The sequence below is a fragment of the Porites lutea genome, chromosome 13, assembly GCF_958299795.1.
Source record: "Porites lutea chromosome 13, jaPorLute2.1, whole genome shotgun sequence".
NCBI lineage: Eukaryota > Metazoa > Cnidaria > Anthozoa > Scleractinia > Poritidae > Porites > Porites lutea.
This window is the reverse complement of record NC_133213.1, coordinates 5,279,057-5,295,569: the sequence shown is the minus strand read 5'-3', so window position 1 is coordinate 5,295,569 and position 16,513 is coordinate 5,279,057. Positions and strand designations below refer to the sequence as shown.

Here is a 16,513-nt window from a genome sequence, read left to right as displayed (position 1 = left end):
AATGAGTGCACTCTGTATTGCAAAATTGTGAAATACTGCATTCTGCCCGAGGTCTGTATGATAAAAACAGTCCCTCATAGAACTGTTTCACCTCAGATGTGATGTTTAAATGGTATAAAAAGTTGGTTTTCACGCACCCAGATTTGTTAGCAAGATTTTGTAAAGTAAACTTGTCGAACGCAAAAAATTCGGCCTGATTTTTTTTTCCATGCCTAATTAATCTACGGTGATCAAGAGCCATTATAACTCTTAAATGTGATCGAAGATGATTGCTATTTTGGGGTTGTACATATGAGGCTATCTTGGGCTGTTTGCAAATTATTTTATTTTTCTCTAAAATCACTTAGCCTTTCTCTTAAAAGTAACATGAATGTGCTCTAAAGTTAACTGAATCGTGGAATACAAGTTTATTGTTTGATTTAAATTATAAATTTATTAATGAGAGCCTCGCTTCTAGGCCTGGCTAAATCTATATATTATGTTTAAGAGAAAACGAAAATACATTCATGCTGCAGCTGTGCGTTTGTCGAGATATTGAGCACTTGGGAAGTTTGGAGAGCACTCAAGAGGCTAGAGTTACACTCGGCTATGCCTCGTGCAACTCTTACGCCTCTTCCGTGCTCTCGTCCAAACTTCCCGCGTGCTCAATATCTCGAGATACGCACGCTGACGCATCAACTATTTGTTAATTATGACGTTTTTGGTCTCTCACCTGATGCTACAAATCAGGACAAATGACATTCTGTATTCATTGCTATGCCTGCTGGCGTTTAATACGTTGTATTCAGTCTGCAATGGCTTCTGAAATGATACATTTTATGTGGGCCAAAATCAAAGCCAAACCATTGGTGGCAATAGGACGGTTTATATTCTTCTCTCTTCTGATGATCCAGAGTGGATTCCTTGCGGCATACCCAGCAACTTATCAAGATAAAAACAAGAGTACGTTATGTCTTCTCTGCTTTCCGGTACTGGTCTACTGGATCTACTGCCTCTGCACTGAAGCAAGCCTTCTAAGAATGTTTTACACCTGGGGACTCTACCTTGTAGTTTTCTTGATACCCATGATTGCCACCATATTTGCTGTAGCTGGCGACGACCTCGATAACACGAAATTCCTCGGCCCCAACACTTTAAAGGTAATTTTGTGCCTTACACCGGTTCTATTTCTATTTCTGCCGAACACAGCTTCGGGATTAAGTGAAAGTGACGACTACCGACAGCTTGCTTTCAGACTGACCATCCAGGTAACCATAGATTTTCTGGCCCCAGTTGTTCAAAAGTTGAATAGCGCTATCCAACGGATAAATCACTATCCCACGGATAAGTGTTAGGGAAACCAATTGCGCTATCCAGTGGATAGTGATTTATCCGATGGATAGCGTTATCCACCTTTTGAACAACTGGGGCCTGTTTGATGCTGTTGAAATGCTTGATATCGTCCTCAACGAGAACGAAAACAGGCATGGAATTCCAAAATGGTTTGGAAGACTGATTGTGGCACTTGCATGCTTCAGTTTCCTGGTGTCTCTCTTGCAAATGGCAGAAAACAAACTCGACGACGGAATAGTCGAGCAGCGCAAATGCCCTGCCATTATCCGTAACTTGTTTGGTGCAAATCGTATGTGTCAATTTCGTGTTTACGGTAATTCGTCTGGATATCTTTATCAAGTACAAGAAAGAGGAGTCAATCTTCATCGCGAAGAATGGGATCGCTATGTACGTTTCCGCGTTGGAGATATACTCGATTTGCCGAAATCAGCGATATCGGCAGGCTGATCAAGCTTGATCTTCGATCGTGAGCCTGTTACTGACTTTAGACATGCTCGTAATTTTGTTCTCTAGCTTTTCTTAAATTTATAACAGTGACAGAAGGTATTAAGTAAGAAACGTACATGTTGATGGGGTAAACAGAACGTGACTTGCACAAGTGAGTGCAGAGATAAATTTTTGGACGTCTATATCAGTACTGTGTTCCGCGTTTCTTTTATAGTTTATAGTGACGTTGCAAAAGTTTTCGCTGTTGCATATTGCATGCACTGAATTCATTTATGTTTGAAACTACGTCTTAACCCTGCTCTGGTCACAAAGTACATATAAGCGGCTATAAATACAATGGAACCAGTTATTCTACTCGGATAACTCGAATACCCCACTAAGCGAACTAAAAATTTCTTTCACTTGATCAAAATTTAAAACCAAACATTATGTTAGGGCATAATGTAATTTATGTCGATATAATATGCCTTTGTGGTCTACGTGGTTGGCCTTCCGACTCACATCAATCTAACCTCTCTTTCAAGAGCCAATCATTTCTATCGCCCTAAGGAAGTGTTCGTATAAAGGAGCATGCATTCCCGCGTTCGTCCCCTCTTGCTTTCATCATCACGGCGATTACATCTCTGTCGGGAGATCTTCTATGCGTTTATCACTTAGTTCATTCATTGGGCGAATTTTTTACCCCACCTTTGCTGAAAATAACATAGAGTATTTAGTATTATTGTTGTGAACTAATGCGTCTGTTTTATAATCAATTAAACTGCCACTCAGACATGTGGCCAAATAATGCCAACACTCGAGTGGCTTCTCTGTCTGTGATACTGTATCGGAACAATAGCGTGACTTCAATGAGAGCTCCGGCCCCGAACTAACTTTTAGAGTATCGGCATAAATGAAATTTACTCCGATAACTAGGATTCTGGTTCTTGTAACACCTCTCGGATGCCATCCCCGTTAGTTCTTCTTATTGTATAATCGGTAAAAGCACTAAAACTAGCAGCAAAGCAATTTGTCTTAATTGGTGCAACAAACTGATCACGTTTTATCATAAATTGCATAATCATGTTACCGTTTCAGATGAAATATGTTGAATGTGCCCTTTACCATACACTTAAGTGAAGAAAAATCAGTAACTATCAATTAATGGCATGGCAAATGCAGTATTCAATCGACCCCGATAAATCGAACGCCCGCTAACTCGAACCGTTTTTCGTTTCCCCTCACAGTTCGAGTTAGCAGGATTGTGGTGTAATAAAAACTAGAGAGAGAGAGAGAGAGGTATTGTACTATCAAACATAGTAAGGCATCTTTAGGCATCTAGTGTAGCGGGGGCGGAGGTGAGTCGATCGGTACAAACACAGATTCACTCTCTGCCCACGCGAGGATGAGGACCTTTACAACGATTTCAACCAAAAGCCAGTCTACTCTTTTACAATTCTTTAATAATGTGGCTTGGAATCACGTAAAAACTGAAATAACAATACAGCGAAACATCCATAACTAACAATCTGGAGGCGAAACATGGGGGCGTGACCCAAAATAAAACGCTGTGGCTATATGGCCGGTAACCGGTCAAGGTTTTCAAAACACTAAATGACCGGCAGTCCTATATTCTCAATAAATTTGACAAAACGAAAAAATCCGTCAAATCTAAACTATCATATGACGATTAAGGAAAGTCAAGCGATCCTGAAACACTTTATAGATCTCAAGTTTAGTGTTTGGTTTACGCTGTGCTCAGAAAACGAAACCATGTTTCGTGACACTTAGAACTTTTTCAACTTCCTCTTTCCGCTTTCCTCTTTCCGTTTTCCTCTTTCCTGTTTCCTCTTTCCACTTTCCTCTTTCCCCTAGTTTCCTCTTTCCTCTATCCCCCTTCCCGATTTATCTAGGAAAGATCGAAGCGACTCTGCTAGCAGAACTCTAGCAGGGTAGACTGCCGGTAATTTAGTGTTTTGACAATCTTGACCGGCAGTCGACCTGAAAAAAGTTCTAAGTGTCATAAAACATGATTTCGTTTTCTGAGCACAGCGTAAACCAAACGCTAAACTTGAGATCTATAAAGTGTTTCAGGATCGCTTGACTTTTCTTAATCGACATATGATAGTTTAGGTTAAAGGCATCCTCGGAGACCCAGGGGCAGATAGTGGGGGCGAGGGAAAGTCTAAACCGGCGGGAAAATATGGCACGAAGAAAAGTAAAGAACGGCAAGAAGAGCCCCTGGGCACAATGTCTTACCAGACCAGTTCCAAGCGGTCGCCGCCGTTCTGACTTCTGATTGGTGCCAGAAAACTTGTGTTTGTTTGGCACCAATCACTTTTCATCGTGCCATATTCAGGTGATATATGATTTGTTCTGACTTTCCTGTTCTTTGACAAAATGCCAATATCTCACTGCAGATGTACGAATTATTTAATCTTACTTAGTATACGTTCTTGTTATTTAGTAATGTTCATCACATTTCCCTGATACATTTCTAGAGATCTAAAAGTACTCTGGATAGCCTAAAAAGTGTTTTCAAAGTAATTAGGGGGAAACCGTCGTTGGGTGCCCCTGACATTTTTCCAGGGCTAAAAACATTTAAAAAGACATCACAATCTCTTCCATGTGACTGCTTCTCTAGATTATTTAGTTTTCCTGTATTTCTATGTGTTTGACTCCAGATTGTAATCGCCTATACACTAACATGATATGCAAATTACTTTGGAAAAAACTAAATGCGGTTCATCTTGCAGGATCAGCCAACAAAGAATAAGGCTTATGATACTTTTGTATCATTTCCCTCATATTGTTTCAGGACAAATTGAATGATTAAATAATTCATTATATGGAAAATTACCTTAGGCCCGGTTCAGACGCCGAACTTTTCATGAGCAGAACCTAATTCGAATTAAGGCCGACCCAAACTATTTAGATCCGACACCGATCTTAATACAAAACTGAGACTAATTTGCCCCTGAGAAAATCATTAAATCAAAAGGTGATCAGAAATCTTCGTGAATCAAATCTGGAGGAAAATTCCTGCAGGAATCATGAATCATTGAGGCAAAAACGACAGGAATCATTAATATCAAGATTCAAATGGTTCTGCTTCTTCCCCCGATACTTATCAATTAAATTACTAACACTTTGTTTGGCGCTTAATATTAGTTAATAGTATGTGTAATCAAATGGTGACGGGTAAAATTAGGGAATAATTTCACACGCGTTTTGTCCAAATCCTTATAAAAACGCAAGTGAAATTATTCCCTAATTTCACGAGTATACCATTTGATTACCTTTTAACATCATGGGTGACGAATTACGTTAGCAATCTTGGATTTTTGACATGTTTCGAGTCCCGGATCGTATCATTCGAGAACTCCACTCTCTCGAACGTTTAGAGCTTAAATTTCGCTTAAGTTCAGAATTTTTCGACAAAATACCTGTTTGAATCCTTCTTGATGTGCTCTTTCGTGTGTTCAGGTTTTCTAAAGCGTATTTTTATGTCCTGGCATCTTCATTCATGACATTTAAAACTTCGTCGCCATCTTGACACTGAGACGAATGGAAGGTTGCCATGGCAATTTTGTAATTTCACACGTAAAATTACAAATTATCGCTGAAATTTCGCGCCAAAATTAAGTAGTAATGTGGAAGATGCTCCCTGCTAAAGAGTTTCATTTTTTTTTCTATATATATATATATATAATAACATTGCTATCATCTGGCAGATTTATTGTTCTTCCTATATCGTTTAATTACGTAATTACTCCTTTCTTGTGCTATGAAAAGCGAAATGAAACTTGTTGCCTTCGACGTGACGAGAATGCAACCTAAACTGGATGTTACTAAAACGGGGAGCGGGCAACGAGAACTTCGAAAGGAAAAATGAAAAATGGGAACGAAGCGGAGAATTTGAGATGAAGTTCCTGATAGGGTTAGGGTTCAAGTTAGGTTTTGTTCCCATTTTCATCTTCTTCTAACTGTGCTCGGTCCTCGCTCCCTGTTCCCCGTTTTAGTAGCATCCTACCTAAACTTATATATATATAGACCTTAGACTTCTTCCTTCTGAAGGTCGTAGTATTTTTTAGGTCGTGTGATCTTTGAAACGATGGCTTAAGGAGGAAGGCACTCTTGGAAATGCTTCAGAGGATATTAGGAACACCCAATAGGAGTAATTTAAAGTTGAAACGTGAGCGAAAATAATCTGGCCTGACTGTTGGGTTTGCAGAATAAAGGCAAATAGTTAGCAGGAGATTAAAATTGCAAATTCAAAATTGCAAATTGCAGACTAGAGAGTAGAACTGGAGGGTTGAACGTTGTGTCGTTTTCCCTTCATTAAGGGAATAAAACAACTAGTGAAATTTTCTTGTACTGGCCATGGTAAGAACCATTTTACTTTCATTGTCAACACTAACAAAGCTTATGTTCGCTACTCTTGTTGTTGATTTATTACAAAAGCTATAAAAGTGTTAAGTTGAATGTACTGTTCAAGTCGGATGCTACAGTCAATTCATATGTCAATCTCATCTCGGCCCTGATTATACTCATCCCCATACTTCACTGAATACTACAAACTTCTCCTTTTCGGTTACATTTAACTGCAGAATACAATGACTAAAGATTCTAGCGCACTTACTTATCCCCGTTTACTGCTAGTAAATTATTTCATATTAAGCAAAGCATCGATGTTTAGTAGCCTGCACAATACTATATTCTTAGCTCAACATCGTGCTATTCTGAGGTTGCTGGTGTGCGGGGTCTAGTCTTTGCACGGGACGGTGGAGATCAAAGATTTCCTTTACGGATAGGATAATCGTGATGACATTCTTAGCAACAAAAATGGACTCGTCCTGGTTGTACTTGCACACGATCACCAAGCGAATGATCAAGAACGCAAGATTTACCGTTTCTCTGTTTTCATTTGAATCGCTTGCGGTGTTCACCAAAAGCAGCAGAATGGGTGGTGTAAGACATAGGGCAGTTTTTAAGGTTATAGGACCCAAGAACTTGTTATTGTCGAGCCTTTCTCCGACAAAACCTAGCACGATGGCAATGCAAGGTACCAATCCGCAACACACGTACAAAATCCATACGTAGACAAGCCGTCGAAGAAATGCCTTGTTGAACAGCCACATCGAAACACATCGGCCATTCTGTGTAATGGTACTATGATTGAAGGGGCGTACGAACCGACCAAAGCATACCAACGAGGTTCATCTTTATATTCGGCTGGATATGCCGCAAGCAAAAAGCCTTGAATCAACATCAGAGCAAGAAGCACTGCACGTCCCAAGCGCAGAGGAAGCAAACCCATGACTCCAGAAACAAAACACTCTGCAATGAAATTCTTCCCCGTCAACTGCAGTATTAATAAAGCTTCTAGAAACCCCTGAATACTTTTAGCCAATTGCAGAACACAACGGTTTTTCCGCTCAGTGAGCATGGGTCACGGGGATAAAAATTGTTTGTTTAAATAGATTATGCAGCTTTCTCAAAGAAACTACTGGAAAAATGTCGCCCTGCTTGAACTTTTGGACCAATTTCATAATGTGCTATTAAACTGATCGACAGGCTGCTGTAAAAGCAGGTTGAAAGTATACGATAGGAATAGGTTAATTAGTAGCACTAATCTGAGAAATGCACTGCAAGGAATGCAGGTTTCTAAGAAAGATATAAGGGGATTCCCCAAAATTAAAATAGACGTCTCTAATAGACGACTTTCCATATTTCTTTTCATATCATCAAAAGTACCTGCGTGATGAGCCGTTTCGCTGAGCATACCCAATTTCTTTTTGCTCTGAATTTTTTTGTCGAAAAATTCAATTATGTGGAAACGGAAATCAACAACAGTAACTGCGACGGCACAGAAGCAAAATGCAAAGAAATTTGGTTCATAAGAAGCGTTTATTATTAGTATTCGATTCTATACTGCTATACTTTAAACGTAAACATTGGCAAAATTCATTAGACACAACTTATTTACTTATACATTTTATTATTTTTTCATAATCATTATCATGAAGCAGATCAAGGTTAATATTCAGGATAGCAAAACTAGCCTTAAAAGCTTCAAAACGACACAGGGACACAAAAACAGCAAAAGTAAATTTATTTTAATTCTTTGCTACACGACAAGCTTTGATAATGAGATTTTTTTTTACTTAGCTTATTTTCCCCATATAAACCGTATAAAACGCTGCGTATGAATGAAACATGTGCTCGCATATTGAGGGCCTGTTTACATGGAGGTGTTGGACCCTAGTTAGGTGAGGTAACATTTGGCGGGTCACCTCACCTATCATGTAAACGTGATCAAATTAAAATGAGAGATTATATGGACAGGCGGGTTTCCCCACCAAAGCAAGTTACCCCACCCATCTGGGGTCCCCCACCTCCATGTAAACAGGCCCTGAGTTTCGGACGCCTGTGGTTCATTAAATTGTAGCTGGTTCGGTTTTAACTGTATAATACTGCTGCGAAATAATCCACCAAGGTAAGAGCCCTTCTCCTGGCTTTAAAATTGCAAAAGATGACGCAACACTGATTTTGTAACCTAACCTAACGTGGCCGGTTTTCTTACTGGCCAGCGGATTGCATTTACGTACATTTTGAAAAAAGTATTAGTAAGAATAGTTTAACAGTTTCGACTTAAAGACCAAACGTCATTTCTTCAAGTATCTCTGGAGTGGGCCAATGTAGCATTTCTGTTGTGATAGTCACTCAGGGCGCTTCTTATTCGGCTAAATACAATTAAGATTTTAAAAAAATGATACAAAATGCTGGATATGTTCTACCAGAATGGCTATTCATCTTCACAGCCACAGCGTTCGTAGAGAGAACATATCTCAAAAAGACTCAAAGTAATAACGATACAATTTTTAGAAATGAAAATAGACGCATCCTTGCCATACCCAAAGAAGAGTCCAAGCCGAAGCCCCAGAAGAACACCGTTGACGCAGAGAATCTGAAGAGCTATTCGTAAGGTCGTTGTGCACTTGTCAAGTTCCCAACCTCCGGGACGCATATCCCCCAGTTCGACTTCTATAAGCTGCATCGGCGAAAACAGAAAGGCCAAGCAGACAAAAGCGATTATTGCATTTTCATACGACCTTGGAACGTCGTGACTGAGCTCATTTTCATCCAGGATAACCTCCAGCATTTCGATGCCATCGAACAGGTCGAGTGCAATGCGTAGAGACAACATCCACATCAGTTCTCTGTAGCGAATGGAGTCCACCCCTGTGCTTAGAAGAAGTAGCAAAAGAATCGGAGTGAGACAAAGGGTCATCTTTAGGACATTTGGACCAAAAAACTCCATTTGTTTTTGTTCCGTCGAGAAGGTTAAATTTGTTGAGTGACTTAGAGATGTAGTTGAGTTGGTTGCGTTGGTTACGTTTGTTGACTCGTTACAGTTGGTTAGGTTGTTCACGTCGCCTGAGCTTTTGGTAGTCCACTTAAATCTGTCTTCAACTGGCGCAGTTCCCCCAAAAATGAATCCTATGAGGATCACAAATCCAATGACATACAGCAGCCAAACAACAAATAACCATTGAAGGTGTTTATTCGAGATCATAATGCAAAGCCGCAGGACGAATGCTGGAAGAAAAACGGCTGTCAACCCATAGTAACCGTAGTTCTCTTTGTACTTCGCTGGATACTAAGCAAGCGAATAGGCTTGAAGGCCAAGAAGAACGAAAAAAGCAAATCTTCCAAAGCGTACTAGACAAGAAGCCATGCCTTGATTTTGAGACGACCTCGACAAATTATATAATTTGCGTGTCCGCTTTGACGCTTGATCGTCCGAAGCCGAGCAAAATCTCAAGCACAGCTCCTGGTAAGCTAGGCTAGTCTAGGGCTTTCGCAAAAAGGAATCAATATTTGTAGTGTGCTAATATGTTGGCTTCTCTGGATCTTTCCCAACTAGCGGCAGTCTCCGTTTCCGTTCACGACTTAAAAATTGGACTCTGCTCTGTACGGTCACTAAGCAACCAAAAACTTATCACGTGCTGGTAAATTCTGTTGCACATGAAACTAACGTCGTTAGAGGATTGACACTGAGTGCCTGTTTATCAAAGAATCCCGCCTTATAGAGAGAATAGCAGCGGGACCATTTTAGGGAGGTGTCTGTGTCGATCTGCAAGCTCGGTGATCATTACTGTTTCTGTGCCTTTGCTGGTAGAATTGTTTATTTAAGCAATAGACTACACTTTCTTTGAGTTTACCGGCGTGATAACCCACGCGGGATGTTGGGATACCCATAGAAAGTGTGGTCTATTGCTTTTATGAAATAACTTTAAGTAACACTATGAGTTTACCGGCACATTAAACTATAGGTTTATAACCAATCAGAACTCGCGTACTCTCTTTAGTTATTTAATAAATAGTTTGGAATCCAAGATCTTAGAGCAGATTCTCCTTTTCTACCTGTCGAAGACCCCCTAAAGTGAACGCTGAATATCCGGTGCAATGGATGCTGAAATATAATTTTTAAATTTTTACTCATTTATGGTGCATTTTCACTGAAAAACTACATACAAGTAATGTCACACTGTTTCAGACATTGATTTCAATCTTTAATCGTTTACTTTTATAATCAACATCAACAGGTTACATCGTTTGGTAAGATTCGGGTATAAGATTTCGCCTTGGTCAGAATTTTCCAGGAGATCGTCAAGTCTTTCTTTTGATCTTTTAGCTTCCATATGTGTTTGCTTAGTTCTTTGTTTATGGTTCTTTCCTATTATTTAACCTGTGTAGTACAGGTCAGAGAAATTCTATATTCTATTTAAACCGGACATGGCAACACTTAATAAGCGTAACGAACTTACATCAACTTGTAGGCACAAGCGGAAGTTCCTCCTTAAATTCAATCGCATCCTTAAGTACGAATCATAAGTTTACATACATATGTTGTCTTTTTACGTTCGAATATTGTAACGGCTAGATCATGTTGCTGATGTATATATATATTTAAGCTCTAACGATACTTCAGTGTATATGGAATTTAACCGATGAGTGGGTCAACGCTTTGTTGGCCTACGAAACAGTTCTGTATTAAAGTCCATATGAAACAAAATTGAGTAGAAAAGCTTTGTTCCCGCTCCATAATTGCTGAGCACCATCCTGGGTTTAGCAGTGTGGAACTCAACTGTAGTTATATACAAGAGAGAATTTTATTCTCTCTTGTTATATATAAAAAGATATATATTTTACAAAATGAAAAACTATGTAGCCCTTTAAGAAAACGCATAATTATAGTCTTATACTGTCAGCTCAGCAGGTCGCGGATCTCGAATATGGAGAGAATTATTCCGATACCATTCTTGGCGATAAAGATAGACTCGTCCTTCTTGTATTTGAATACAATCACAAGGCGGACAATTAAGAATACAAGGTCGATAACTATTTCAAAAATGTTTCGTAGTACTGCCGTACGTTTCTTGGGTTTTTCTTTCTTCAGATTATTTTCCGCCATTTGCCAGGGAGAGAGCAGCAAACTTAGGCAAGCCAAGGCGATCATGCCATCTCCAAATTCTTTCGGAATCCCATAGTTGTGCTCCTTTTCGTCCAGAACGATGTCTAGCATCTCAACGCTGTCGAAGAGGTCAACCGTCACGTAAAAACACAACTTGGACAGCACTTCTTTGTAATTGCTTCCATCTTTGGCAGTGTTTAACAACAACAGGAGAAGAAGAGGAGTGATGCAGAGTACAGTCTTCAAAACATTTGGTCCAAGGAACCGTTTGTTGTCAAGGACGTCTCCAACGAAGCCAAACACGATGGCAATGCTTATAACTAGGCCGATGATGTAGAAACCCCAGACATAAAACAATCGTTGAAGTTTTGCCCCACTGAACAGCACGAGGCTGAGCCAGATGATAACTGAGGGAGCTTGTGAATTAGCAACAGCATACCAATTAGAGTCGTCTTTATATGTTGCTGGATAAGCAGCAAGCATCAAACTTTGAGTGATTATTAAAAAAAGAAATAATACACGTCCACCCAACACAAGAAACGAGGCCATCTCTTCGGTAAAAAGCCTGCTACTGAAGAAAAAAGTCATCGATATGAATTTTAATAAGGCAATTGCAAAATGACCAGCCAATAAGAAAACACCACATCAACTCTTATTCTGAACGAGGCAATGGGACTTTTCCCTTTACACCAGGGAAATTCCCAGCTTTTTGCAAACAAGCTAAAAATTATATGACAGTCCAGATGTCAGTCATTTCTTCAACTTATTTGACAGCGACGAATTCTTCTGATGGTTTAGAATTTCCGAGAAATCGTTGGGCTTTAAAAGGTCTCTTTCCGAGAAAGATGCCGGAAATTTACGGCTGACTGAATTCACAGTAACTATTATAAGCTTATCTAATTTTCAAAAAAATTGATCCTTTCAAATTATTATATTTTCAGTATAAATAAACTGTTTCTTCTAAAACCTACCGGTACTCATTGAAGCTTTTTCTTTACCTAAAACTTGTCTCCACGAATGCGTTTATTGCACTATTGATACTAAAAATAGGCATCAGAATATGTTGCATATGAGTGACTAGCGTGACTAGCAGAGGCGTTTGGGGCCTTCTTTGGGTCCTTTCAACAAATTGAAAACAGTTTGGTCGCAAACGGCAAAACGACTTACAAAATGATAAAACGGTCGGAATTCAATATTAAAGCGCACGTCGACCTCGTGACTCAGGTCAACAAACCAACTCCAAACTCAAGAGGTGCTTAGCAGTATGATAGTTAAGTTACTTCCAAACTGATTGCTACTGAAGATAAAGAAGTACTGTCTTTCTTTAGACTGACTACTAGTAGTCGTGAGATCCACACACTTGGAACGTGGAACATATCTCAAATAGACTCAGAATTATTATTATACCATTTTTAGCGATGAAAATGGATGCGTCCTTGCCAAACTTTAGGTAGATTGTCAAACGATGCCCCAGAAACACACAGTTAACGAAAAGAATCTGAAGAGTTTTTCGTGATCATCGATACTGATGTCCACTTCCGAGGTTTCCAGTCACCATAATCCAGCTTTATCTCCAACAGCTGCAGCGTCGACAACAAGAAGCTGAAACAGACAACTCCAATTACGTATGCCTTTTTCAAACTTTCTTGGAATATCATGGCTTAGTTCGTTTTCGTCGAGAATTACTTCCAACATTTCCACTCCATCGAACAGATCCAGTGCAATTCGAAGGGAGAGCATCCCAGTCAGCTCTATGTAAGACATCGAATCTGTACCTGTGCTCAAAAGCAACAACAGTAGAACGGGAGACAGGCATAGGGTCATCTTCAAGACATTTGGACCAAAAAATTCCTCCTTAAAGTTTTTAAGTTTGTTCTCAAGTGGTTCATCCCCTCCAAAAATAACTCCAATAAAGATCACGAAGACAATCGTGTACAGCAACCAAACAACAAATAGCCATTGAAGGTTGTCGTCTTTGCACATGATAAAAAGCCACAGTCCAAGAGGGAGAAGGTAGAAAAGTACTAACGCGTAAAAGCCATCTTTATCTTCGTATGTCGCTGGATATGAAGCAAGTGAAAAAGATTGTATTCCCATTAAAATAAAAAAGGCGAATCGTCCCAGGCAAACAAGAAATGAAGCCATTATCTTGCCAATGTAGTTTGTGTCGGTAACGACCTTTCCGAGAAAGGAGTGTAACGCGTCTTTCTGAGAAAGGAAAAAGAGTAACCGGAATTCAACAATGAAAATACCATTTTTGGTATGCTAAGTCGTATGCATAATTGTGTTTGAGTCATTTAATATAGACAGTCCAAAATTAGTTTTTTACAGATTTTTTTTTGTAAGAAGTTTACTCTCACTCACAGTGGTACGGTTAGCTTAGAGAGCTAGATTGACAATGATTGACAGCAGACAGGTTGTTTTTGTAGAAATCCCGATCGCTTTTATTACTTTAACTGTCGTCACATAACAGATGACTTGTCAGTTGTTTTTTCTAGAAGTCATGCGTACCAAACAATTTCTATTGATTGCTCTCTCTGCTGTCGCTTCATACGTTGTCTTCTGCAATGGCTTCTGAAATGATAAAGTTTTTGTGGGCCAAAATCAAAGCCAAACCATTGGTGGCAATAGGAAGGTCTATATTCTTCTCTCTTCTGATGATCCAGAGTGGATTCCTTGCGGCATACCCAGCAACTTATCAAGATAGAGACACTGCTGCGTTATTTCTTCTGTGCATTCCAGTTCTGGTCTACTGGATCTACTGCCTTTGCACTGAAGCAAGCCTTCTAAGAATGTTTTACACCTGGGGACTTTACCTTGTAGTTTTCTTGATTCCCATGATTGCCACCATATTTGCTGTAGCTGGCGACGACCTCGATAAGACGAAATTCCTCGGCCCCAACGCCTTAAAGGTAGTCTTGTGCCTTACACCGGTTCTCTTTCTATTTCTGCCGAACACAGCTTCGGGATTAAGTGAAAGTGACGACTACCGACAGCTTGCTTTCAGACTGACCATCCAGGTAACCATAGATCTCTTTGATGCTGTTGAAATGCTTGATATCGTCCTCAACGAGAACGAAAACAGCCATGGAATTCCAAAATGGTTTGGAAGACTCATGGTGGCACTTGCATGCTTCAGCTTCCTGTTGTCTCTCTTACAAATGGCAGAAAACAAACTCGACAAAGGAATAGTCGAGCAGCGCAAATGCCTTGCCATTATCCGTAACTTGGTGCAAATGGCATGTGTCAATTTCGTGTTTATGGTAATTCGTCTGGATATCTTTTTCAAGTACAAGAAAGAGGAGTCAATCTTTATCGCGAAGAATGGGATCGCTATCTACTTTTCCGCGTTGGAGATATACTCGATTTGCCGAAATCAGCGAAATCGGCAGGCTGATGAAGCTTGATCTTCGATCGTGAACCTGTTACTGACTTGAGACATGTTCGAAATTTTGTTTTCTAGCTTTTCTTAAATAACAGTGCCAGAAGGTATTAAGTGAGAAACGTGCATGTTCATGAGGGAAACAGAACGTGACTTCCACAAGTGAGTGCTAACATAAATTTTTGGACGTCTATATCAGTACTGTTCCGCATTTCTTTTATAATTCATAGTAACGTTGCAAAAGTTTTCGCTGTTGCATATTGCACTGAATTCAGTTATGTTTGAAACTACGTCTTAACTCTGCTCTGGTCACAAAGTACATAGCAGGGGCTATAAATACAATGGAACCTGCGACGATAACTCGAACTCCCCGCTAACTCGAACTAAGTCCCATTTCCCCTGTATTTCACGGTACCTTTCAGTTATTTTACTCGGATAACTCGAACTAAAATTTTATTTCCCTTGATCAAAATTTAAATGAAATTTACTCCGATAACTAGGATTCTGGTTCTTGTAACACCTCTCGGATGCCATCCCCGTTAGTTCTTCTTGTTGTATAATCGGTAAAATTACTAAAACTAGCAGCAGAGCTAATTTGTCTTAATTGGTGCAACAAACTGATCACGTTTTATCATAAAATGCATAATCATGTTACCGTTTCAGATGAAATATGTTGAATTTGCCCTGTACCATACACTGAAGTGCCGAAAAATAAGTAACTATCAATTATTGACATGGCAAATGGAGTATTCAATCGACCCCGATAAATCGAACGCCCACTAACTCGAACTGTTTTTCGTTTCCTCTCAGAGTTCGAGTTAGCAGGATTGTGCTGTAATAAAAACTAGAGAGAGAGAGAGGGAGAGAGGTATTGTACTATTAAACATAGTAAGGCATGTTTAGGAAGCTAGAAACTCAAGAGCATCATCTCAAACAGTGTTGTGATATTCAGGTGATTTATGATTTGTTCTGACTTTCCTGTTCTTTGACAAAATGCCAATATCTCACTTTAGATGTAGTATACGTATATATCCCTTCAAAATCTTGTTATTTAGTAATGTTCATCACATTTTTCCCTAAAAACGTTTTTAAAAGACATCACAATCTCTTCCATGTGACTGCTTCTCTCGATTATTTAGTTTTCCTATATTTCTATGTGTTTGACTCCAGATTGTAATCTCCTAAACAATAACATGATATGCAAATTACTTTGGAAAAAACTAAAGGCGGTTCATCTTGCAGGATCAGCCAACAAAGAATAAGGCTTATGATATTTTTGCATCATTTCCCTCATATTGTTTCTGGACAAATTGAATGATTAAATAATTCATTATATGGAAAATTACCTTAGGCCCGGTTCAGACGCCGAACTTTTCATGAGCCGAACCTAATTCGAATTAAGGCCGACCCAAACTACTTAGATTGGTTGAACTGATTCAGACGCCGATCTTAATTTCAGCGGAGCAAAATTCACAAGGAGAAAAATGCTCATGTGAATGTAACGTCAAATGGCTCCTTTATGTCTCATGTAAACGAATTACAATTCCCAAATTTCAAGTTCATGCGCGTGTGGGCGTGTGGGCTGGAGGGAGGGGGGTTGAAGCGCATTTGCCAACTTCCATTCCTCCAACCAAATGCTCTATGTGGTTCATATAAACTGTTATCGAGTTCCTATCGATTAATGAAAGATTATGGTAAAGTGATCGACGATCGACGCAGTGTCCATCCTGAGTTGGAATCTATGTCGGAGACCCGCTGCAAAATGTCGAATTACTTGTTAACTTGAGTAATCATAATAAGGCGATTTACCAATACAATACCATGAGAAAATACCATTTGTCGACGCTCAGCTGGTAAGTACATGCTACTGTTGGACGGATCAGGATTTCCTT

General features: G+C 39.5%; 2 protein-coding genes and 3 pseudogenes across 2 annotated transcripts; 2 read left to right on the top strand and 3 right to left on the bottom strand.

Moving 5' to 3' along the window:
- Positions 1–794: 794 nt before the first annotated feature.
- LOC140923732 (uncharacterized) lies at positions 795–1,848 on the top strand (annotated as a pseudogene).
- Positions 1,849–7,814: 5,966 nt separating this feature from the next.
- Positions 7,815–9,784, bottom strand: LOC140923055 (uncharacterized; annotated as a pseudogene).
- A 1,248-nt stretch (positions 9,785–11,032) lies between these two features.
- On the bottom strand, positions 11,033–11,788 carry LOC140922264 (uncharacterized). Its single transcript, XM_073372264.1, has one exon. The coding sequence runs from the start codon at positions 11,786–11,788 to the stop codon at positions 11,033–11,035; it is 756 nt and encodes a 251-aa protein (XP_073228365.1).
- A 114-nt stretch (positions 11,789–11,902) lies between these two features.
- Positions 11,903–13,410, bottom strand: LOC140923327 (uncharacterized; annotated as a pseudogene).
- A 318-nt stretch (positions 13,411–13,728) lies between these two features.
- Positions 13,729–16,177, top strand: LOC140922837 (uncharacterized). The gene is made up of 2 exons (XM_073372866.1): positions 13,729–14,783; positions 15,432–16,177. Exon 1 carries the CDS (start codon positions 13,807–13,809, stop codon positions 14,644–14,646), a length of 840 nt encoding a protein of 279 aa, XP_073228967.1. The 5' UTR covers positions 13,729–13,806; the 3' UTR covers positions 14,647–14,783; positions 15,432–16,177.
- The last annotated feature ends 336 nt before the right edge of the window (positions 16,178–16,513 follow it).

What these genes read in the sequence shown, in the direction of transcription:
- LOC140922264 (XM_073372264.1), bottom strand. Translation starts at nt 11,788, where the DNA reads ATGGCCTCGTTTCTTGTGTTGGGTGGACGTGTATTATTTCTTTTTTTA.
- LOC140922837 (XM_073372866.1), top strand. Translation starts at nt 13,807, where the DNA reads ATGGCTTCTGAAATGATAAAGTTTTTGTGGGCCAAAATCAAAGCCAAA.